The following is a 26222-nucleotide window of genomic DNA, read 5'->3' on the forward strand; positions in this document are numbered from 1 at the left end:
CCCTGTGTTTCTCTGTCAATGCATGGTGTCTGTACTATCTTTGGCACTGTTAGCTCTGTTAGTGCTTTGACATCCACACCAATAGGTTTCTCTGGGAATGGCTCATACATGCATAATACACCATCTGTAATCGTCTCCTGGCGGAGTAAGCCACACAATCTTACATTCAACACATAAAATGTATAGTACATGTGAGTTGCACGCTCGTTCCCTTCATAGTGAACGTGTACTAACAAATTCGAACATACTGTACATATTGACATTCATAACATATCATGCGAATCGGAGGAAGTAACATATCATAAAAAATGGATGATAGACATTCACAAATTAATATATATCATACAAAACGTAACATATCATACTAAATGGAGGGACACAAATCTAAAGTTAGAAGATAATTGTCAACCCGATTTGAAACATCTTGGTCACAACTTTTATTTCCTAAATGGAGTAGGCTGATATATTCAATTATGTATTTATGGCTGAATTTTGGAGTACATTTGCACAAAAGATTATGAGAGTCCACCCATAACCTGGCCCCTCCGCCAAAATCCTAAATAATTAGTAATTTAGTATAACATGTTTCTAATTTTGAAAATAAAAATGCAATCACAAATTGGATAGTGAGCATAAATCKCATTTCTATAGCTGCATGGATAATTCGGAACAGAGGAATCATTTTCAGAGGGTCTGATAGCTGTCAGATGTTCCCTCTCGGAAAATCTCTTWAGCCTATACTTATGTGTCATCCTATGAAGTGGACATTATGTTGCACATCCCTATCTGATATTATTTATTTTGCCTGCAACAACCGAACATGATAGATAATGTTGATTGGCAGGTGGAATGATGTCCAATGAGGTTGCAGGTTGGCCCAGTATTGACCAATGAAGTRGCAGGGCGGGCCCAAGTCTGATCAGTGCACACCACTGAGTTTTTTTTTACTCTCTTTGTGCACATGCTGCATAGCTCAAGAACAATAACATGATATACATAAAGATGTAGGATCTTAATTTGAGCCAGTTTGCTAGAGTAGGAAAATAATGCAGGAGTCTTGACAGGTGCTTCCAGGTGTGCTTTTGTCTGCTCACTATTTTAATGCTCCCAAACTTAATATTTTAATAAAGCTTTGGTGATTAAGAAGGCGGTCTCAGAAGTCAAACCCTTTATCGATAGTCTTTACTACTTGGAGAATACTTTGGGCAGGACAAGAAAAAAACAGCCTTCATTGAGAGGAGGGGAGGCGATGCCTGGTTTTTAATAAAAGGAAATGGGGAAAAGAACATTAGTCTATTATGTTTCTAAATACAAGGTTTATATCTGTGCTTAAGCTGTCAAAATCCATTGCTAAGACCAGCTTTTAATTGGTCTTATATATCCCCACCAGTTCTGCCTGAAATTGGCACTTTGGYGCACGTTTTTAAGGACACACCTCAGATATTGCCACCCCTCCCACCTCAGCACAAGCGAGCTCATATAAGACAGGTAAATTACCAATCTTGGTGCAAGGGTTGGTAAATAGCACAGCGCCGGCTTAACATGTTGAAATTGCCAACGAGCGTGCATTTAACAATTGCTCTTACTTAATGCCAGCTGAAAATAGAGCCCTCTTTATTTTAACACACACTTACGTTAGACAATACTCAACAACATGTTGACTTCTCTCAAGCTCTTCCAGTCAAACTTAAAACATAATCTTTCTCATCTGCAGCTGGGACATAGATTATGACCAAAGACCAGAAATCAGGTTAAACTCTGAGATACTGTAGAATCCATGCAGCCTCTCATCAACAGACAGACCAGTCCTTGACAAGAAGCAGTCAGTGACTCACAGTTTGATGGCAAAGAAACCAAGAGGGCAGAAATGCCAGTCTTAATGACCCAATTAGCCAGTAGCCCTTTTCTGCAGTCAAATGACCTAGTGGCCTCATGGGTGGAATATTATTATTTTCTTTTTTTACTAACTAAAATCTGGTGTTTATATTAAACAGTTTATTTTACTATTGGGATGCAAACTCATAATTGAATACATTTCAACTCTAACTCTAACATGGTACAGATTTGTTTAAGCCCATAACCATGTGTGTGTGAGGTGTATACATTTGTTTCAAAGTGTATTTGTTTAAGACTACCAAGTAACACTCTGTGTGACCATGATTTAGCCCACTGCAGTAAAAGGTTAAACAACAGTGCTGCAGAACTGACAGTAAATTCCCAGTTCAAAATAACAACATAGAGCCGTCTCAATCTATCGGTTTGGTTTCAATGCTCTCCGGCTGCTCATATAAGCCGCCCACATTGAATTACACTGCTTCCGCCATTACAAGCAGGAATTATTACAGTATTCATTTTCCCTGTCTATGACGAGCTTGGCCTTACCAGCATGTAGAGGTTCTCCCAGAAGTCTTGGGTCATGAGGCGGAAGAGAGTGAGGAAGGCCCAGCCGAAGCTGTCAAAGCTGGTGTACCCGTAGTTTGGGTTTCTCCCGGCCTTCATACACGTGTAGCCCTCAGGGCACCGCCTGGGAGGAAGGGAGGGAGAAATAGAGGGAGGGGAGGGAGAAGGGGAGTCATGATTCTCAAGTAAATCTCCCAGTGACATAGACGCATGATTTGCGTTAAAGTCTTAGTTATGTTAGGATTATTTTCTGTTGTTCCCTTTTATGGTGGCTATTCCAACCTACTGGAAGTTTTATTTTGCAGTAATAGATCATGAGACTCACCCTGAGTCCGAGCTGTTTCCACACAGTAGAGCATCCAGCTGCCCAGGAATGAAATAGAAGTTCCCTGAAAAAGTTAAGGACGTCTTTATCTTCATCTGACTCATACATTTAGACTGTTTCAGGTTCTTATGGTTATGTGGAATGTGGGACTGTGTTTATTTACGATGTGCAGTGGACTCACCATCATTCATATACACTGTATTCTGCATGTTCTTTTATCTAACCCAGACATGTACAAACAAATGTATTTCTGTCTAGTTGTGTACATACAGTGCCTTCAGAAAGTATTCATAGCCCTTGTCTTATTCCACATTTTGTTGTTACAGCCTGAATTCAAAATTGATTAAATATATGTTTTTTGTCACCAATCTACATAAAATACCCCATAATGACAAAGTGAAAACATGTTTTAAGAAATGTTAGCAAATTTATTGAAAATAAAATACAGAAATATCTCATTTACATAAGTATATATATTTATTTTACTTGAGTTTATTTTGTAAATATTTTCTTAAAACTGCATTATTGGTTAAAGTCTTGTAAGTAAGCATTTCACAGTAAGGTCTTCACCTGTTGTATTCAGCGCATGTGACAAATAACATTTGATTAGATTTGATTTAGATTTTCAAACTGATTTATTCCAAAACTGTAACTAAGCCACTCAGGAACATTCAATGTTGTCTTTCAAGCAACTCCAGCGTATATTTGGCCTTGTTTTGGGTTATTCTTCTGCTGAAAGGTGAATTAGTCTCCCAGTGTCTGCTGGAAAGCAGACTGAACCAGGTCTTCCTCTAGGATTTTGCCTGTGCTTAGCTCAATTTCATTTATTTTTATCCTAAAAAACTCCCTAGTCCTTGCCAATGACAAGCATACCCATAACATGATGCAGCCCCTAACATATGTGTTGTGTTGGATTTGCCTCTAACATAACACTATGTATTCAAGACAACAACAACAACAAATATTTGCCACATTTTTAGCAGTTTTACTTTAGTTCCTTATTGCGATGTCACGCCCTGACCATAGAGAGCCCTTGGTTCTCTATGGTGTAGTAGGTCAGGGCGTGACTAGGGGGTGTTCTAGTTGTCTATTTCTATGTTGGTGCTAATATGGTTCCCAATTAGAGGCAGCTGTTTATCGTTTCCTCTGATTGGGGATCATATTTAGGTAGCCATTTCCCCACCTGTGTTTTGTGGGATATTGTTTGTGTTTAGTTGCCTGTGTGCACGTCATGACTTCACGTTTCTTTATTGTTTTGTTTGTTTCACGGAGATTCAAAATATGTGGAGTTCCACATATTTTTAATCTCCATGAAATAAACAAAATATCAATGTGTGCCCGATGCCAGCCCTCATCTTTGATTCTCTGCTGGGCGCCAATATCAAGTGTGCTTATAGGATATTTAGTGTGGTCTTTATCAAATTATCCATAGCCTATAGGCTACGAAGTGCATGCTCGGAGAAGCACAGAGCAACGTTATATTTCTAAGATAGGTGCTGGGATGGTGTGAATAAAACTAGGCTGCATTACACACTGCAATGGCTATTCTAAGACTGAGCCCCGGCCTGCTCTACTCTTGCTGATCAAAACCTTTTTTGTGCTGCCCTACCAACCCTGTGCTGTGTAGGCCTACAGTGGCAGTTCAGGAGTAGAGTCAAAGAATTCTTCAGAATTTTTGGGGGGGATTATGCTTAGTCCAAAAAAATGCAATGTCTTGGGCACGGACTTGCCTGTTCTGTTTAGTTTGAGAAGGAGAGCGCGAAGATGAGAAGGTGGACCGGAGGTYACCTTTAATAGCTTGCTACTACTATAATTGATTTGAATAAAAACAATATGTTTCTTGCCCATTATGTATTTATCAGAGTTAATGACCGCACAATGAGCTAGATTCGAGTAACTTACATTGTGGTGCTGAAACTTGAAGCAGCATTCGCGACACAATCAATCAGAAATGGACAGCTCATGGTACTGAAAGTAGGCAAATTAAAGTAGGCATAATTCATTTCAACCTCGTCATTTTAATTTGACTTTACTAACAACAAGAAGGCTTTGTGTTAGTCTATTTCTTGTTATTTAGAAAATAAGAGGTAGCCTACCTGTTTGACAAACTAAATTAGGCTAAAAGCTGCTATACAGTGCATTCGGGAAAGTATTCACACCCCTTAACTTTTTCCACATGTTGTTATGTTACAGCCTTGTTCTAAACTGGATTCAATTGTTTTTAAATCCTCATCAATCTACACACAATACCCCATAATGACAAAGTGAAAACAGGAAATTATACATTTTTGCAAATGTATTAATAATAAAACAGAGACTCACGGGTGGCGCAGTGGTCTAAGGCACTGCATCGCAGTGTTGCGGCATCACTACAGCCTGGGGTTCGATCCCAGGCTGTGTCACAACAGGCCGTGACAGAGATTCCCATAGGGTGGCGCACAATTGGCCCAGCGTCAACCGAGTTAAAGGAGGGGTTGGCTGGGTGGCTTTAGGGGTTGGCTCATCGTGCTCTAGTGACTCCTTGTGGTGGTCTGGGTGCCTGCAAGCTGACTCCGGTCGTCAGTTGAACAGGGTTTTCTCCGACACATTGGTGCGGCTGGCTTCTGRTGTAAGTGAGCGGTTGTTAAGAAGCAGCGCAGATTTTTTGGTCATGTTTCAGAAGACTAATGATCCACCTTCGCCTCTCCCGATGGCAATTGGATATCACAAAATTGTGAAGAAAATAGGGGTAAACAATTTATTTTGGCACACTGCGCTAATTTTTGGTCTTGTGAGGGGAAGAATGAATATTGTGAGAATTTTGTGTGACTTCCGGTGCGTGTTTACAGTGAACACTGACACTTTTCCCTTACAGTTTTAGACAGTAGCTAATGGGCTATTGTGGCTATTTGAGCATAATGTAGACCTACCAGCAATCCCATAACATTTTCACGTGGAAATAGCTTTTGATTTCTATGATCTAGCCTACAGTAGCCTATATGTGGTGTTCAATGCAGGCCTTTACTTGGTCTGTAACACCATGGGCCAACTAGGTGACTGTAAATTGCATTGTACTGTGTTGTATGATGCAAGAAACCACTTTACAAAATAAAAATTATTATTATTACCATACAGGCTAACCCTCTGCATATTGGCTTATTTGCATATTCAAGCCTGTCTCAAAATACAACGCCGCCCCTTTAATTAAGCGATACGATTTTTACCTGACTCGCTTTTCAAAGACAGTTTGAAATGTAGCCTACATGTTTTGTAATCTTGTAGGAAGCAGTAACTCACCATTGCTGACMTATACTTATCTATACCTGTGTTATAACTCGCTAACTAGCAAAGAATATCAACAAATGTGCACAAATGCAGCTCTTTGCTCTGATCTGAACTGATCTGAAAAGCACATTCACTCTTGGGTGATTGAAAGACCACTTGTGGGCTAACCCACCAATAGAATTGTACTCCATTGTGCTCTGGCTCTGCCTACAACAAAATCACAGACTCAATCTTGCAAAGGTAGATTTGTTTTGGTTTGTTGCATTGAAAAGGGGCTGATTTAATGTTGATTCGATCACCAGAAAAACGTTGATCTATATAGTGCAAACTAATGGGGCGAAGTGAAGTTCAAGCTCTTGCTGCTGGTGAGTCTCTGATCCACCTCTACACAGACGACACCATTCTGTATACTTCTGGCCCTTCTTTGGACACTGTGTTAACAACCCTCCAGACGAGCTTCAATGCCATACAACTCTCCTTCCGTGGCCTCCAACCGCTCTTAAATACAAGTAAAACTAAATGCATGCTCTTCAACCGATCGCTGCCTGCACCTGCCCGTCCGTCCAGCATCACTACTCTGGACGGTTCTGACTTATGTGGACAACTACAAATACCTAGGTGTCTGGTTAGACTGTAAACTCTCCTTCCAGACTCACATAAAACATCTCCAATCCAAAGTTAAATCTAGAATTGGCTTCCTATTTCGCAACAAAGTATCCTTCACTCATGCTGCCAAACATACCCTCGTAAAACTGACCATCTTACCGATCCTCGACTTTGGCGATGTCATTTACAAAATAGCCTCCAACACCCTACTCAACAAATTGGATGCAGTCTATCACAGTGCCATCCGTTTTGTCATCAAAGCCCCATATACTACCCACCACTGCGACCTGTACGCTCTCGTTGGCTGGCCCTCGCTTCATACTCGTCGCCAAACCCACTGGCTACAGGCCATCTACAAGACCCTGCTAGGTAAAGTCCCGCCTTATCTCTGCTCGCTGGTCACCATAGCTGCACCCACCCGTAGCACGCGTTCCAGCAGGTATATCTCACTTGTCACCCCCAAAGCCAATTCCTCCTTTGGTYGTCTTTCCTTCCAGTTCTCTGCTGCCAATGACTGGAACAAACTACAAAAATCTCTGAAACTGGAAACACTTATCTCCCTCACGAGCTTTAAGCACCAGCTGTCAGAGCAGCTCACAGATCACTGCACCTGTACATAGCTCATCTATAAATAGCCCAAACAACTACCTCTTCCCCTACTGTATTTATTTATTTTGCTCCTTTGCACCCCAGTATTTCTACTTTGCACACTCATCTACTGTCAAATCTACCATTCCAGTGTTTTAATTGCTATATTGTATTTACTTCTCCACCATGGCCTATTTATTGCCTTTATCTCCCTCATCTCACCTCATTTGTTCACATTGTATATAGACTTATTATTCTACTGTATTATTGACTGTATGTTTGTTTTACTCCATGTGTAACTCTGTGTTGTTATATGTGTCGAACTGCTTTGCTTTATCTTGGCCAGGTCGCAGTTGTAAATGAGAACTTGTTCTCAACTTGCCTACCTGGTTAAATAAAGGTGAAATAAACATTTTAAAAATTTAAAAATGTAATTAMATTTAAAAAATCTCTTGCGTCTCTGCATGGCCTGGCATTTCTTCTGTGTGGCTGTCCTGAAGGAGGTGCATGGCTATGMTGCCATTGATGCTCTCTCTCTTCCACTACCGTGCATTCTAAATCCAGCATGTACACACTCGCTCACATGCATAAAAAAACGCTTTTATTTTATTTGGGCTTTACAGGAAGTAGACAAATGTCTAAAACAGCATATTTAAGGCTCTGGTCTGTCCAAGAAGTGAGGGTAAACAATAAGAATGTTCTCTGCTATCCACTTTATGTTTTAATTATTATTTTGGGTATAGGGGAGGGTGACGTCTATTTTTCAAGCGTTAAGGGAGGGTTTAGGTAAAGTATATTTTGCTGAAGGGAGGGCCATCCATTTTAATTTCAGATAGGTCAGATTTTTTCCATGTAACCTAAATAACGTTCACTCCCTTATTATAGCCAAGTGAAAATAACATTTGTTGTAGCCCACCTTTGACTGAAAGAGGTCCATTTCTCGCACCTTGCACCTGGATATCAAATCAARTCAAATGTTATTTGTCACATGCGCCGAATACAACAGGTGTAGACCTTATAGTGAAATGCTTACTTACAAGCCAACAATGCAGTTTCAAGAAAATCCCTAAAAAAATAAGAGATAAGAATAACAAATAATTAAAGAGCAGCAGTAAATAACAATGGCGGGGCTATATACAGGGGGTACCGGTACAGAGTCAATGTGCGGGGGGCACCGGTGTTGAGGTAATTCAGGTAATTATGAACATGTAGGTAGAGTTATGTATTAAGTGACTATGCATAGATAATAACAGAGTAGCAGCAGCGTAAAAGAGGGTGGGGGATTGGTGGGGGGGCTTTGCAAAAAGTCTGGTTAGCCATTTGATTAGATGTTCAGGAGTCTTATGGCTTAGGGGTAAAAGCTGTTTGGAAGGCTCTTGGACCTAGACTTGGCGCTCCGGTGCCGCTTGCCATGTGGTAACAGAGAGRACAGTTTGTGACTAGGGTGGCTGGAGTCTTTGACCAGGGACTTCCTCTGACACCGCCCGGTATAGAAGGTCCTGGATGGCAGGAAGCTTGGCCCCGGTGATGTACTGGGCCGTACGCACTACCCTCTGTAGTGCCTTGTGGTCGGAGGCCGAGCAGTTGCTATACCAGGCAGTGATGCAACCTGTCTGGATGCTCTCGATGGAGCAGCTGTAAAACCTTTTGAGGATCTGAGGACCCATGCCAAATCTTTTCAGTCCCCTGAAGGGGAATAGGTTTGTCGTGCACTCTTCACGACTGTCTTGGTGTGCTTGGACCATGTTAGTTTGTTGGTGATGTGGACACCAAGGAACTTGAAGCTCTCAACCTGTTGCACTACAGCCCTGTCGATGAGAATGGGGGAGTGCTCGGTTCTACTTTTCCTGTACTCCACAATCATCTCCTTTGTCTTGATCATGTTGAGGGAGAGGTTCTTGTCCTTGCACCACACGGTCAGGTCTCTGACCTCCTCGCTATAGGCTGTCTCATCATTGTCGGAGATCAGGCCTACCACTGTTGTGTCATCAGCAAACTTAATGATGGTGTTGGAGTCATGCCTGGCCGTGCAGTCATGAGTGAACAGGGAGTACAGGAGGGGACTAAGCACGCACCCCTGAGGGGCCCCCGTGTTGAGGATCAGCTTGGCGGATGTGTTGTTACCTACCCTTACCACCTGGGGGGCGGCCCGTCAGGAAGTCCAGGATCCAGTTGCAGAGGGAGGTGTTTAGTCCCAGGGTACTTAGCTTAGTGATGAGCTTTGAGGGCACTAGGATGTTGAACGCTGAGCTATAGTCAATGAATAGCATTCTCACATAGGTGTTCCTTTTGTCCAGATGGGAAAGGGAAGAGTGGAGTGCAATAGAGATTGCATCATCTGTGGATCTGTTGATGCAGTGTGCAAATTGGAGTGGGTCTAGGGTTTCTGGGATAATGACCAGCCTTTCAAAGCATTTCATGGCTACAGACGTGAGTGCTACGAGTCGGTRGTCATTTAGGTAGGTTACCTTTGTGTTCTTGGGCACAAGGACTATGGTGGTCTGCTTGAAACATGTTGGTATTACAGACTCAGACAGGGACAGGTTGAAAATGTCAGTGAAGACACTTGCCAGTTGTTCAGCATATGCTCGAAGTACTCGTCCTGGTAATCCGTCTGGCCCAACAGCCTTGTGAATGTTGACCTGTTTAAAGGTCTTACATCGGCTGCATAGAGCGTGATCACACAGTCATCTGGAACAGCTGATGCTCTCATGCATGTTTCAGTGTTACTTGCCTGGAAGCGAGAATAAAAGTTATTTGGCTTGTCTGGTAGGCTCGTGTCACTGGGCATCTCGTGGCTGTGCTTCCCTTTGTAGTCTGTAATAGTTTGCAAGCCGTGCCACATCCGACGAGCGTTGGGAGCCGGTGTAGTACGATTCGATCTTAGTCCTGTATTGGCGCTCTGTTTGTTTGACGGTTCATTGGAGGGCATAGAAGGATTTCTTATAAGCTTCCGGGTTAAAGTCCCGCTCCTTGAAAGCGGCAGCTCTACCCTTTAGCTCAGTGTGAATGTTGCCTGTAATCCATGGCTTCTGGTTTGGGTATGTACGTACAGTCACTGTAGGGACGACGTCATCGGTGCACTTATTGATGAAGCCAGTGACTGATGTGGTGTACTCCTCAATGGCATTGCAAGAATCCCGGAACATATTCCAGTCTGTGCTAGCAAAACAGTCCTGTAGTTTAGCATCTGCTTCATCTGACCACTTTTTTATAGACCAAGTCACTGGTGCTTCCTGCTTTCATTTTTGCTTGTAGGTAGGAATCAGGAGGATAGAGTTATGGTCAGATTTGCCAAATGGAGGGCGAGGGAGAGCTTTGTACATGTCTCTATGTGTAGAGTAAAGGTGGTCTAGAATAATTTTTCCTCTGGTTGCACATTTAACATGCTGATAGAAATTAGGTAAAACTGATTTAAGTTTCCCTGCATTAACTTCTTACAGATCATTGGGACGCTAGCGTCCCACCTTGACAACATCCGGTGAAATTGCAGAGCGCCAAATTCAAATGACAGAAATCGTAATATTAAAGATTCAWGAAAATACAAGTACCATACATCATTTAAAAGCTTAACTTCTTGTTAATCCCTTTGTCAGATTTCAAAAAGGCTTTACGGCGAAAGCACACCATGCAATTATCTGAGGACAGCGCCCCGCACACAAAAGCATTACATACATTTTCCAACCAAGCAAAGGCATCACGAAAGTCAGAAATAGTGATAAAATAAATCACTTACCTTTGAAGATCTTCATCTTGTTGCAATCACAAGGGTCCCAGCTACGTAACAAATGGTCCATTTGTTCGATGAAGTCCTTCTTTATATCGCAAAAAAGTATGTTTCATTGGCGTGCTTGACTCAGTAATCCACCGGTTTCCCTCGTTCAAAATGCATACATATGAATCCCGTAAATTAACAACAAACTTCTTTCAAACATATCAAACAACGTTCCTAATCATTCCTCAGGCACCCTAATATGTAAATAAACGATCAAATTTAAGACGGAGAACACCGGAGACCATTACCGGAGATAAATAACGAAGTACACGCCCTCACCGGAACGCGCAACAAACACTACAGCCAAAATGGGAGCCACTTAGAAAAACTACGAATTCTAGCAAATTTTTCAAAAAACAAGCCTGAAACTTTTTAAAGACGGTTGACATCTGGAGGAAGCCCTAGGAACTGCAATCTGGGAGGAATTCCTTTTATATTCCCATTCCCAGCCATTGTAATCAGATTCTAATCAGAATCCAATTCTGGATGGATTGTCCTCGGGTTTTCGCCTGCCATATCAGTTCTGTTATACTCACAAACATTATTGTAACAGTTTAGAGTGTTTTCTATCCAATACTATCAACTATATGCATATCCTAGCTTCTGGGCCTGAGAAACAGGCAGTTTACTTTGGGCACCTCATTCATCCAAACTTACGAATACTGCCCCCTAGCCTGAAGAAGTTAAGGTCCCCGGCCACTGGAGCGCCGCCACTGGATGAGCGTTTTCCTGTTTGCTTATGGCGGAATACAGCTCATTGAGTATGGTTTTAGTGCCAGCTTCGGTCTGTGGTGGTATGTAGACAGCTACAAAAAACACAGATGAAAACTCTCTCGGTAGATGTGTGGTCTACGGCTTATCATGAGATACTCTACCTCAGTCTAGCAAAACCCTGAGACTTCCTTAGATATCGTGCACCAGCTATTGTTTACAAAAATGCATAGACCCCCGCCCCGTGTCTTACCAGAGGCTGCTGTTCTGTCCTGCCGATAGAGTATATAACCCGCCAGCTGTATGTTCTTAATGTCGTCGTTCAGCCACAACTTGGTGAAACAAGATATTACYGTTTGTAATGTCCCATTGGTAGGATATACATGCTTTTAGTTCGTCCCATTTATTTTCCAGCGATTGAACGTTAGCTAGCAGAACGGAAGGCAAGGGCAGATTAGCCACTCGTCACCTGATCCTCACAAGGCATCCTGATCTCTTTCCGCGAAACCTACGTTTCCTTTTCCAGCGAATCACGGGGATCTGGGCCTGGAACTCCTCGTCCAATTTGAGGTGAGTAATCCCAGTTCTGACGTCCAGAAGCTCTTTTCGGCCATAAGAGATGGTAGCAGCAACATTATGTACAAAACAAGTTACGAACAACGCATGAAAAACAAAATAGCATGGTTGGTTAAGAGCCGATAAGACGGCAGTCCTACCCTCTGGCTCCATCTTTCCAAATTCTGGGGAATTTGAAAAGGTTGTGGCTGTTTTTACTTTATAACTGTTCGATTCCTGTGTATATTTACCAATTTACAGTAGTAGTCTGAAAGCATGTAAAAAATATATATATTGGTTGCTATTATATGCTATTAAATAGCATTTCCAGTTTGAACAGGAATACCCGGTATAACCGGAAGGGGCAATCCTGTACAGAATAACATGCATCCTGTTTGCAATAAGACACAAAAAATGTGGCAAACCAATTCACTTTTTGCCCTGAGTACAAAGTGTTATATTTGGGAAAAATCCAATATAACACATCACTGAGTACCACGCTCCATATTTAAAACATATTGGTGGCTGCATTATGTTATGGTATGCTTGTAATCGTTAAGAACTGGGGAATTTTTGGGGATAAAAAAGAAACGGAATGGAGTTAAGCACAGGCAAAATCCTAGAGGAAAACCTGGTTCAGTCTGCTTTTGCCCAGACACTGGGAGAGGAATTCTCCTTTCAGCAGGACAATAACCTAAAACGCAAGGCCAAATCTACACTGGAGTTGCTTACCAAGAAGACAGTGAATGTTCCTGCATCGCCGAGTTACAGTTTTCACTTAAATCTGCTTGAAATTCTATGGCAAGACTTGAAAATGGTTGTCCGGCAATGATAATGGGCTAATATTGTACAATCCAGGTGTGCAAAGCTCTTAGAGACTTACCCAGAAAGACTCACAGCTGTAATCGCTGCCAAAGTTGTTTCTAACATSTATTGACTCAAGGGTGTGAATACTTATATAAATGAGATATTTCTGTATTTCATTTTCAATACATTTGCATAAATGTCTTCAAACATGTTTTCACTTTTAATCCATTTGAATTCAGACTGTAATACAACAAAATGTGTAATAAATCAAGGGGTATGAATACTTTTTAAAGGCACTGTAGCTGTTCAAATGCTCCGGAATAGAATATCTGGGTGGTCAGAAATATCCTTTGTCCTTTTGAGACAGATGAGTGACATCATTTCGCCAGTGCCTTGCTCTTCCACGGGGGGCTTACTACACTGTAAAGGTGAGGGAGTGAATTTGACAGTAACTTACAGGCAGCTCAGTGGCAAGTACATTTCTGTATTTCATATTGCATTACAGCTACTGTAATCGAAATACAGTATGTAAGCAAGCACTATGTAATGACACACAGTACAATACCGTAGAATTGACTGTATAATACTGTGAAAAAGTAAATGCTACCATAATCGTAATGAGTGAATGAATGAAATTCATTGAGGGGAGGGGTTTGTATTTCACAGTATTTTACTGTAATTACACGGAATTGGTGCAAGCAGGTTGGCTGCTAGGTAATGCGTTTACATATTACAGCATAGGGGAGAGTGGGGTAAGCTGAGCCATTTCTTACATTCAGCGTCACCATGTCAAGGGAAATATATTTTCTTTCTAACAAAGATATCTACATATATTTCAGGATGTTGTGTATCCCTGGAAATAATCAGAATTCATGTAAACATAACAGTTTTGAAAACATAGCTTGTACAAAAAAGTGGTCTCCTGGCACAACTTATCCCGGGTATGGGGTAAGTCGCGTAAAAGGACAGGGTAAGTTGAGCCGCCTTGGGGTATGTGGGTGATGGAGTCCTGTGACAGTGGGTCATAGTGCTGGTAGGTCAAAGTTTAATTTGTGGAATGGGTTTTGGTATATTGTTTATCTTAAATGTATGCCTACATTCAGATATAGATCTCTCAGTTCAATATCACTTACCCTTCCATTTCTTGACCAGTTGTCTGGGACAGGGACGTTGTTTCGATGTGCCAATTCGTAGAAAGGTTCTCTGCATTTGAGGCTACTAAGCCCATGAAACTGGTCTGCGAAATTCTTGATATATTTAGGAAGCTCAGACTCCGTGTCATCAGATAAAACCATGTGTGCCTCTGCTACTCTATCATAGCCTCTCTTTCGCACAGATACATGTTCTTTTTATTTTTTGTCAATGTACCTCTTCAGTGTCATTCAGTCTATTTATTCATCCCTTGCTGCTGCTCCAATGACTTTATCCCTTCTCTCACTTCCTTGGCTGCTCTCTGAAGAACCTCAAAGGGGGCTAGACCCCTGCTTGTTTTACGTTTATATATACACAGGGCATGATGATGTCTGCTCTGTAACAATAAAAATGTTGAGTTCATATGCATGCCATATTGCAAAAATACTATGCATATTATGCATAAAACAGACAAAATATAATCATAATTTCTATGGGGTAGAGTGGCCATTGGCTCAACTGGCCCCAAGGCAAACATTTTGACTACATTAGCCCACACAGCTACAAGGATGCACTTTCATGCTAGGTTTAGGACCTTATATTGTAGCTTATAGAGACCCCAACTGATGTATGAAACAATCTAAAACAATCTACTTTGGTTTAGATTCAAGCATCATGAAACCTATAACACAATCAATTAATTTAACTTTGTTCAAATACGTTTTTTGGACCTAACTTGCTTACCACTTTTTCCATGTGGTGTCTTCCTCCACAGACTCCATCAAATGATATACCTCTTCCTAAATATTTGGTCACATGGTTAATTTTGTGTATGGTTTCCTAGAAACAAGGGGTGGCACAACTAACACTTTTGCTCAACTTACACCGCTCTCCCCTATCAATGAATATTTGGTGTTTTATATCACTTGCACTTATAGAGGCCTTAACAAAGGCTTCCAAACTGGCAGCAACTACAGAGCAAAACAGACCAAAAGAACATAGCAAAATGCTCAACCTGTAAAGGTTTAAGACTTGTTGCCACTTCAATCTGTCCCCTATACATGGAGCACTATAACCACGCAATATAGCCTCTTACAAGGCACTCCTCAAAATATGTTAATGAGACAGATACAACAATACCATGCACCCACTAGCGGTCAATTTTTTTTGGGTGCTCCAAAAATTCAGTGCGTTACTGTATTCTGTGGGGTGGAATTACAGTACCATTTGAAATACAGCAATTCTTTCTCCCCAGCCACAACATTTTCCCACAATGCACCAACATTTACAGTATGCTGCAGTAAAACGTTTCACAGTATTTTAATGTTGATAATACCCCAAATTAACGTATAAATGACAGTTTTCCATTACACTCTCTGCATTCCAGTTGGGTCACTAAGGATGAGGGACTTTTCAGTATGAGACAAAATAGCCCACGATTATGTCCCATCGTCCCCTTAATCTGAGATAAAGGGCTCTCCGTCATTGGAGTAGACCCGTCACTTCTCGCCCCAGACACTACACCCGTGCGTATAGGGAGAGTAATGGGGAGATATTCACCACCCATAGGGTGGGGGGCAGTCCAGGAGGACTGAACGGTACCGGATTGACCTCCAGGGTTCYGGCATGCTCATACGAATACCTCGGACTCCATATGCAATGTTTCTCATATAATTAGGAAACATTCTCTGCCTTTTCTGTCACATCCTTTTCAGGACGGATGGCATGACTGCACTGGCGTCTACCAACTGGCTCACCAGAAGCAATAGCCAAGGAAGCGCTGGTTAGCGGAGTTAATGCTACTCTTTTACGACCAGCCCTAGCAGCTCTCGTTAAGCAGAGGTCTACTGACCCAAGAGGACAGAGAGATTTTCTATCCTCATCTGGACATGTTGGCCCATGCAAGGCCTGCCACTAAGAGTACATTTTTAGACCATACAGAGTGCCAGGGCCCTTTCCACACGCTCATTGTATAATGAAGTGGCATGTGRTATGTCGTTTTATGAATGGTGCACGTCGCTTACGCCCAGTGCCAAATCCTTTAGTCCCATCTTGGGTCCTGTGCTTGAGGCTACTTCACAGCAGCCATTTGAGCTACTGGAAAGCATTGAGCTCTCTCTTTCAAACCACTTTACCATAGCCCTTATGTCCACAAAGTGAGTGAGTTGTTTGCACTGTCAGTCCACCACTCGTGCCTGCAATTTTCCACAGGGTTATCCAAGGTTACCTTATAGCCTAACCCCGCCTTTGTGCCTAAAGTCAGCAATGCATGTAATTGCCTCACTTTGGAGCTTTTTTATTTTTCTTCCACAGAAGAAGGGCGTCTCAATTGTTTATGTCCATTACGTGATTTACGCACCTACTGTACATTGACATGATGAGAGCTTTACTCTTTGTCTCCTGGGCACCTCTCCACACGGGTAGGCCCCTCTCTCGTCAACGGCTATTCCATTGGATAATGGAGGCTGTCATATTAGCCTAAGGGCCCATTCCACCAGAGGCATGGCTACATCATGGGCATTATTCAAAGGCATCTCTGTACAAGAGATTTGTGATGCTGTATATTGTGCTACCCCTTATTCATAGGTTGCACATCTGTCACTTGGTCGCGTCGTGCCATTGTTATGAACGTTCTCAAGCCGCCCTCTACTGGCAGCGCAATAGTGGTGCACTAAAGTCATGATAAGCCCAGTCATTCTGGACGGAGGCTAATGACTGTTTAGTCTAAATTATACTATAGGGCCTGGAAATACGATAGCATTACTAAAGTAGTCAAATATTAAGTAGGAAACAACTTTGCCAGCATTATCATGTCGTTAAATTTACTTTAGACAGATGGCAATGTTSTCATTAGCTAGCAAAGTTAATCACAAATAGCTAGCAATGCTAATGTTAGCTAGATAAAAGGTTTTCCTACTAATTATTTGCCTCCTTTTGAATGAACTTTTGATGAAATCTTCATCAGCGCTCAATGACGATGCATTGAGTAGAATGCTCAGTTGGGCATCAGTCCAAAACGAATGTTTCAAACAATATTGAATAGGTGAATACCTTTATGAGGTTTTACTGACTGGAGGTCCCTGCGCCTTCCTGGCACATACGTTCCTCAGTGTCGGAGCCTCTGAGGGGTGATAAAACTAATATTTCAAAGAGAACGTAAAGGGATACTTCAAGATTTTGGCAATGAAACACTTGATCTACTTCCCCAGCGTCAGATGATCTTGCGGATATCATTTTTATGTCTCTGTGTCCAGTATGAAGGAAGATAGAGGTATTTTCGTAAGCCAATGCTAACTAGTGTTAACGCAATGACTGGAAGTCATAGACTAACACTAATTAGCAATTGTGCTAACGCTAGTTAGAAACTTCCTTCAAACTACACACAGACATAAAAATGGTATCATCTTGTTCATCTGACTGGGGAAGTAGATAAAGGGCTTCATTGACAAAATCCCAAAGTGTCCCTTTAAGGTTACTGTTGTAACCCCGTGTTCTCTGATAGTAGAGTGAGGTATCTCACCGCGCTTTCCTGTTTGCAAGCGTGTGAGGGCGAAATATATGCTTGAAAATGACCAGAAGGCAGGTCCGACAGATGTTGTGTGATCTGAGCCTCCATAGTGATCCACCTTAGGAGACATCTTCCATTGTGAGATACCTCACTCTATTATCAGAGAACCGGGGATACGAAAGTAACCTTAAGTTTTCCATTACAGTGTTTATTTTAGACTATGACAGACAAACAGATGCGATCGACCCATTAACTAAAAGAGACATTTGATCAGATTCTCTGGTAGGCACGGCCTACCTGGCACCCCTAACTCAAACTCAGCTCAAATGTTATAAGTCGAAACGGTCTTCTGTCTCAGTGTCACACATCTTTTGGCCATGTGTCGGACTCACTCTCGTTCATGATGTATTCGTTCCAGTCGAAGCCCTTACTGCCATTGGCCAGGAAGTTCTCAGTGGAGTTGATTGGCCAGATGACACATTTCTGCCGCAGGTTGCCCATGAAGAGCTGTAGTCCAATCAAGGCGAAGACACTGAGACAGAAGACCGTGAGGATCATAACGTCTGACAATTTCTTCACCGATTGAACTAGAGCACCGACGATGGTCTTGAGTCCTGGGGGGAGGAACCGGACATATGCATTCACACACACACACATACGTGCACACACACACACACACGTATGTATGTGTTTGTGTACACACATACATATAAAACACACAAGCGCACATACATACACACAAACAAAGAGAAATGGGCATTGCTGGAAAGTACAAGCTTAGCTATGAATTATTTGTATAGAGTTTATATAKTAGTATTACAGTGGTAGTATAGTAGTCCATCTCATAAAAGTGTATTTGTTCAAGTTAACATCAAACCAAAACTACTGCTCTGTTTTGAATTACCAATATCTACATTTGGACAGGTATAACAGAAGTATTCTAAATTGCAGGCGTATGTGTAATAATAATAATAATAATAATAATAATGCGTATAGTTGATAAATTTTCCTCTATTTTCCATGAAGAAAGAGGTATTCAAGTCAAAAACTTTGATACCTCAATGGTGATTGTGTTCCATATTGTTAGTTACTGTTAAGTCATATTGAACTAAATTATAGCGAGAATAGGATCCTTAATAACTACATCAAACAATAGCACAATAATTAAAGACACATACAAAACAGCCAGAAGATGGTCAGATAGTCAGGCATTTTAAACACCACAACATAGAAACACAACAACATTGAGACTGCCCCTACATGAGATTTCCATAAGACTGACACACTTCAGTGACGATCAGAATACTCCTCAAATGTTCTAAATCAACAAAATTACACTGAGGCAGGCTACATCAAAATGATTCTAAAACCTAATGGATGATGTAGTTGTGGAGGGATACCAATTTAGGAATTGTTTATGTTAATTTATAACATTATGTGAATAAATGTTTTATGTCAATTAGATGCCCTTATGTTATTTTTCTGTTCAAGTCCGGGTTTCACAGGCAGTGTGGGGCATCCTAGGAAACAGTAGGGCCACTCTCATATAAAATATATGGAAACAACAACAAAGTATCCACCAGATTGACCAAACACAGCAGCACAGCACAACGAAGAGAGAGCGTAGGACTGGGCTCAGTCAGAGGAGGAAGAAGTGAGAAGAGAGGACAGGTGAGGGAGGCAAGGGTTAGGGGGGACAAGGGTTAGGGGGGACAAGAGGGAATGACAGGTTGCATGCAGGTCATTTAAACGCCAAGGCTAAAGGAATTGACTCCATGTCATCATCACCTGTCTGTCTGGCAACCGGAATGGTGACTTAGCTTGGTTCCCATGGTTAGAATGGTTCCCATCCTAGGCACCCCCATCATGTCCCACTGCTGCTGTGTGGTGTGATCTCCACTGGGTGAGCCTTTTAGGCTGGGGCCCCTTTAGATCAGAGGCCTACACTGGAGACTGAGCCAACACTACTTACTGGACTAGATGTATTTTATGCACAAATTCACATTCACTTCCTGCCCCAGACACTTGTTCAACAACACTTTTGCACCATTAGAGTGTTCTGCAGTTGAAGTTACTACAAAATCTCAAAAGGCTAACTAATACTGTGAACAAATAATGAGTCAGTGTGGTGTGTGTTACATAAAACCTCACTGAATTACAATCCAACACTTCCAATGGTGCAATGTATAAACTGCCCCTGTGCCAATATCTCAACTCCCCCAGAGAAAGAGCCTTCAGTTGGATCTCCAATGTATTTGTATATCACTGTGTTTATTTCCTTTAATTCATTTCTCTGTTGTGTTTATGCCTTATTGTCCCAGGATAAACAGAAACGAGAAGTCCACATTCAGGATTCACTGCTATAGTCATATCTGAATGGAATTCAAAGTAAAGAAGCTCCTTAAAAGCCAAAGTTGTAAGATAAAAAAGCAGGTATCTTGAAAAGCTTCATGCAGCGTAATAATGTGTTGTCAAACTAGGCTTGGCAGTCTTAAGAAATTAAATGTTCTTCAGAGTGCTCCGTTATTGTCAGGGGACACATTTTTTCATACAGAAACGTGATGTGTTTTAAGACTGTGGCATAGATACATCAGTGTTTAAGATTGTGACAACAACTAAGGTAGAAATTTGAACCGAAACTAATCAAATGTCCTAAACGTTATGTATTCACCTACAGTACCAGTCAAGAGTACCAGTCAAACGTTCCCTGTGGACAGTACCTGTCCAACAGATAGTGATAATGTGTTCATAGCCACCAAATGAATGAATATACAGTATCATTCAAAAGTTTGGACACATCTACTCATTCAAGGGTTTTTCTTTATCTTTACTATTTTCTACATTGTAGAATAATAGTGAAGACATCAAAACTATGAAATGACACATATGGAATCATGTAGTAACCAAAAAAGTGTTTCAAATATATTTTAGATTTAAAATTCTTCAAAGTAGCCACCCTTTAACTTGATGACAGCTTGCACACTCTTGAATCACCTTTTTTGGTTACAACATGTTTCCATATGTGTCATTTCATAGTTTTGATGTCTTCACTATTATTCTACAATGTAGAAAATAGTAAAAAATAAAGAAAAACCCTTGAATGAGTAGGTGTGTCCAAACTTTTGGTGGCTATGAACACATTATCACTCTCTGTTGGACAGTGAATCAAACCTCTCTRAAGTCTGAAGAGATACTCATGCATGGTCTAAATAAGAAATGCTTACAAATACAATGTGTGAGTGTGAAACCCTTGTCTATCACTTTGACTTTGAGGTTAAGATGGCAATAATAATAACTATTCTTTAGTTTAAAAAATATATGAACAATATAATTTCTACTGATCCTCATACTAAGACTCTGAGATTTCCCTAACCAAGGGAGGGTTATCAACTAGGCCCTGAAGTTTTTCCTGGGGGGAAACCCGGGCTCCTACCCATACTAGCTGGTGTCAATATACTGTATGAGGCTGTTAATGTCACTTTGAGGGAGACTACTATTAAAATAATAATACGAAATTTGCTGTGTATCCCACCCACTTATTTTAGGCTGTTTGTCTTTTAGTATGTCATATCAGGGCCACCTTTTCCACTTAACACCACAAGACCGCAAGTAGACTGCTAAGCCTATCAAAAATGTATTGCTACCATTTTTGATTGTTTGAAAAATAAAAACAAAACAGGTATCATTTCTGATGCATCCTCTTTAAGAGACTAAAGTAATAAGAAATGATGCGAATCCAATTCATGAGAAATCAAAATAAGCTCAGCCTTAGTATGTAAATGGGAGTCTCACCTGGAATGACTGAAATAGTTTTCAATGCTCGGAGAACCCTGAACGTTCTCAGCGCCGAGACATTCCCCAGGTCCACAAATTCTGTTACATATCTGTAACGGGGTAGGATCACACACAGAACAAAACACCATGACACAAAAAACAAACGGTAACACACACACAAACCCAGTGAWCAAAAGCGCAGATGCGCAAGTGCACGACACCAGCACCCCACCAGAAGAAGATGACCGGCAGGAGGAGTGGACACCWTGGCGCGCGCGAGAGAGAAGTGCCTATCCCTCCAGGAGAGAGGAGCGAAGGTGGAAGAGGAAACGAAAGGAAACGGAAACAAAACCACACCTACASTGCCTTCAGAAAGTATTTATACCCCTTAACTTATTTCACATTTTGTTTTGTTACAGCCTGAATAAAAATGGACAATATTTTTTTTCTTCACCCATCTACACACAATACCCCATAATGAGAGTGAAAACATGTTTTTAGAAATCTTAGCAAATTTATTGAAAATGAGATGCAAAAATATCTCATTTACATAAGTATTCACACCCCTGAGTCAATACATGTTAGAATCCTCTTTGGCAGTGTTTACAGCTGTGAGTCTTTCTGGKTAAGTCTCTAAGGGGCCGATCCTGACCTAACAATTTATGCCTTTACTACGCACGCCTTTCCTACACACTTATCAGTATTTGGTATTCAGACTTGCCTTATTCAATAGCATAATGCGCTCTGCAGGTGTGGCTACCTTCCGAGCTCTGAATACATTTCATTCAACCATTGAAAACCCTCCCACTTGCTGGCCAACATACTGTATTTTCTTGTGGAGTTTTCATTCAATGGGGTTTTCAGTACATTTATCTTAAGCCATCCCTTTAAATACGTTTCACCTTTAATTCAAATTTTGTCGACAGACTACATAGAATACATAGTGAGAACGGGTTCAGAATATAGGGACCAATGAAAGAAATCCATCTATACATATTTGTCTCCGTTTCAGCACCAACTGGTAGATATAAAAATACTTTTATATGGTTTTTTGGGGGAGAGCCTTTATGGATGACAATTTTATGTTGATAACTAAAAAATACAGTGGTTTTATTCATCCTGAAAGCTGTGATAATCAATCCATCACTATGAAAAAGGGGCCTCAATACATGTCATGTTGATGTGATTTTCAGTTTGCTTCCATATGGTTGGTTTCACACTCATCTTCACGGATCATAAAGAAAAATAATCTGAAACAATTGCTATGTGTATTTCTAATCCCCTTCTCCAAACTGATTACTCATTTACCTAGCTCTTATCAATACATCTTACCAAGTTGTAAATTATAATGCATGGAGAATGGTGGTATTTATATCAACAACAAATGGTAGGTTCGCTAGACCTTGTTCATGGTTWCGAGCGTAAAGGTGTTGGAATTATTAGGGAAGTAAGTCAAAGTCAGAATACAGCTTATCTGTAGACACTGTTGGGGTTCGTTTCCTTGTTCCTTGTCAATCTTGGCTCTTTGGTGAAATTAGCATTATGACAATATCTTTAATTAAATCATTCAAAATCCTTTGTTAATGCAATTGCAGACAGAAGTTGACAACAGGAACATAACGCATGTTTCCGAGTAAGTTCTGCAAAATATAAAAAGGTCCCAATTTGTTTTATTAAACCCGAAGTCCAGCCCTAGTGATGTCACTGCCTCCTCCATTGTCTTTTACTCATGAGACCAAAACCATGCCTACTCAACACTAAAACTCTTGTTTATATAGGTATCTAAAAGCTTAGCAGTAAATGTTCAAGTTGATTTATAGTGGAATGTCTGACTTATCTCTTATCTCTTACACTCCCCTGCAGAGTTCTGTCTTCACAGTCACACATTTCTCAGACAGTTTCCTCATAAGAGGCAGAGAGCCTGAAAAGTACTGTGGAACAATATTAAACCTCATAATGTATATATAYTGTTAATCTGTAGTCTAGGAACCTATAAATGTAAGGAGGGAGGGGTCTTATAACCCCTCCCCTTCTATTAATACAACATAAGCAATTATTATAATATATCAAACATTTGGTACAGCCCCTATCATGACCCCTAGGTGAACCCCTTTAAACACACCTCCGCCACACCTTCATTTATTCAAKCTCCACCTAAAACTAATAGTGGGTGAATAGCATACTATTCTCGTGCTTAAGTTCAAGGTCAGAATATGCATAGMGAGAAAAGCGCATAAAAAGGGAATTACATTCCATTTACGGCACTTAACTCGGGTCAGAATATGGGCCTATGAGCTTTGCACACCTGGATTGTACAATATTTGCGCATTATTCTTTCTAAAATTCTTCACAAGCTCTGTCAAGTTGGTTATTGACCATTGCCAGACAGCCATTTTCGAGTCTTGCCATAGATTTTCAAGCCAATTTAAGTCAAAACTGTAACTAGGCCACTCAGGAACATTCAATGTTGTCTTTTTAAGCTACCCCAGTGCATATTTAGCTTTGTGCCTTAGGTTATTGTCCTGCTGAAAGGTGAATTTGTCGTCCCGTGTCTGTTGGAAAGCACACTGAACAAGGTTTTCCTCTAGGATTTTGTGTGTGCTTAGCTCTATTCTGTTTATTTTTATCCTAAAAAAAACTCCCTAGTCCTTGTCAATAACAAGCATACCCATAACATGATRCAGCCACCACCATTCTTGAAAATATGATGAGTGGTACTCAGTCATGTCTTGGATTTGCTTTCAGGTTCATTCATTTTTTTGCAGTTTTACTTTAGTRCCTTATTGCAAACAGGGGTTGTACTGTGGAGTAAATACAATGTTATTGATCCATCCTCAGTTTAACCAATCACAGGTACTCTGTAACTGTTTTAAAGTCAGCATTGGCCTCATGGTGAAATCCCTGATCAGTTTCCTTCCTCTCCGGCAATTGAGTTAGGAAGGACACCTGTATCTTTGTAGTGACTGTGTGTACTGATACACCATCAATAAGTGTAATTAATAACTTCACCATGCTCAAAGGAATATTCAATGTCTACTTTTTTTTTTTTTACCCATCTAGCAATAGGTCCCCTTCTTTGTGAGGCATTGGAAAACCTGCCTGGTCTTTATAGTTGAATCTGTATTTGAAATTCACTGTTCGACTGAGGGACCTTACAGATAATTGTATATGCAGAGATGAGGTAGTCATTCAAAAATCATGGTTAACACTATTATTGCACACAGAGTGAGTCCATGCAACTTATTAAGCAAATTATTACTCCTGAACTTATTTAGGCTTGCCACAACAAAGTGGTTGAATATTATTGACTCACAACATTTCAGCTTTCATTTGTAATTAATTTGTAAAAAATTATAAAAACATAATTGCACTTTGACATTATGGGGTATTGTGTGTAGGCCAGTGACACAAATCTCAATTTAATCCATTTTAAAATTAGGCTGTAATACGACAAAATGTGCAAAAAGTCAAGGGGTGTGAATACTTTCTGAAGGCACTATAACACTGACCCACCGTGACTCCCCTGCCCGCACACACACACACATGCATAGTCTTACCTGGGATAACAGAAATTGTTTTCAGAACCCTGAACGTACGCACAGCTGACAAATTGCCTAGGTTTACAAACTCTGTTATACACCTGCAGAGTGGTTCAGATCACAGTTACTCAACAGCCATTACAGAATGAGAGACAGAAGGCAGAGTTGGAGTCAATGCCATTTCAATTCAGTCAATTCAATAAGTAAACTGAAATTGCAATTGCATTTTTTTTTTCATTGAAAAGAACTGAGAAAAAATGGAATTGGAAGTACAGTTTACTTCCTGAATTGACTGAATTGAAACAGAATTGACCCCAACCTTAAAATACAAAAAAATACAAAAATGAAATAAAGAAAAAGAAAGGAAGATAGGGGGTAAAATGAAATAAAGAAATACATACATACAATACTCTCTACCGCCATATCCCTATTTGACCCTTAAAATAACAACACAATACTCAGATGTTAACATACAGGAAAGTCTGACATAAGAGGGACTCACAATAAGATGGAGAAGACATAAGAGATGGGAGAATATTAAATAAATTATGGCCCAAAATGTTTCACAATATTACACATATAAATCAGAGAAAATGTATTGTTGAGGCAAAATTCAGGCAGGGCAATCATTCATTGCCAAACTCTAACAATTTCAATATTTGCATAACTTTCAATCATCAAAATCTCCCTTTTACCAAATTCTCAGAGACTGCTATTCCTGTTCTTTGAAATCATGTTCTTCAGTAGGATATTTTCCCACCAACATTTTCTATTCTGACTTTGAGTTCTGTGTGTGGCTTTATGCAACGTGTTGTTTTTAAAGAGAGAAACAGCGGAGTAATCATTCATCATACATTTTACACATCTGTATAAGCTCTACATCATTTCAATGAGCTATGTCACTCTCTAGAATTGAATTATTGAGCCACAACATTTAAGTGGCTTCTCTTTAAACAAACCCATCCATATGTTTATGTGTCACTCACATAAAATGCAACATTACAAATATACCTGTACTTACATATACTGTATGTTCAATTGATTGATTGACTCAGTTTAATTAATTATATTCTGTTGAATTAGTATTTGGAGATGCTTCTACATCTTGGATTATTTTGCATGTTTTGAAATATTCTCTGATATGGAATGTCCTGCCTGGCCCAACCTTGTCACTCTGGTAGAGTTGGAGGTATAGAGAGAGATGGAGGTGTAGAGAGAGACGAAGGTGCAGAGAGAGAT

General features: G+C 40.6%; 1 protein-coding gene across 4 annotated transcripts in view; it reads right to left on the reverse strand.

Moving 5' to 3' along the window:
• The window catches only part of LOC111966243 (sodium channel protein type 8 subunit alpha-like), a 112001-nt gene that overhangs the window by 63165 nt on the left and 22614 nt on the right, over positions 1-26222 (reverse strand). For 3 of the 4 annotated variants that reach the window (XM_070444441.1, XM_023990735.3, XM_070444438.1), the window contains 4 exons: positions 21463-21554; positions 18063-18284; positions 2726-2789; positions 2383-2524 (listed from right to left, as the gene is read on the reverse strand). In XM_070444441.1, the coding sequence (XP_070300542.1) occupies positions 2383-2524; positions 2726-2789; positions 18063-18284; positions 21463-21554 (520 nt within the window). Of the gene's footprint in view, positions 1-2382; positions 2525-2725; positions 2790-18062; positions 18285-19458; positions 20123-21462; positions 21555-26222 lie in introns of those variants that run through there. The other variant, XM_070444440.1, reaches the window with a different exon arrangement.

The sequence above is a fragment of the Salvelinus sp. IW2-2015 genome, linkage group LG1 (assembly GCF_002910315.2).
Source record: "Salvelinus sp. IW2-2015 linkage group LG1, ASM291031v2, whole genome shotgun sequence".
Taxonomy (NCBI): domain Eukaryota; kingdom Metazoa; phylum Chordata; class Actinopteri; order Salmoniformes; family Salmonidae; genus Salvelinus; species Salvelinus sp. IW2-2015.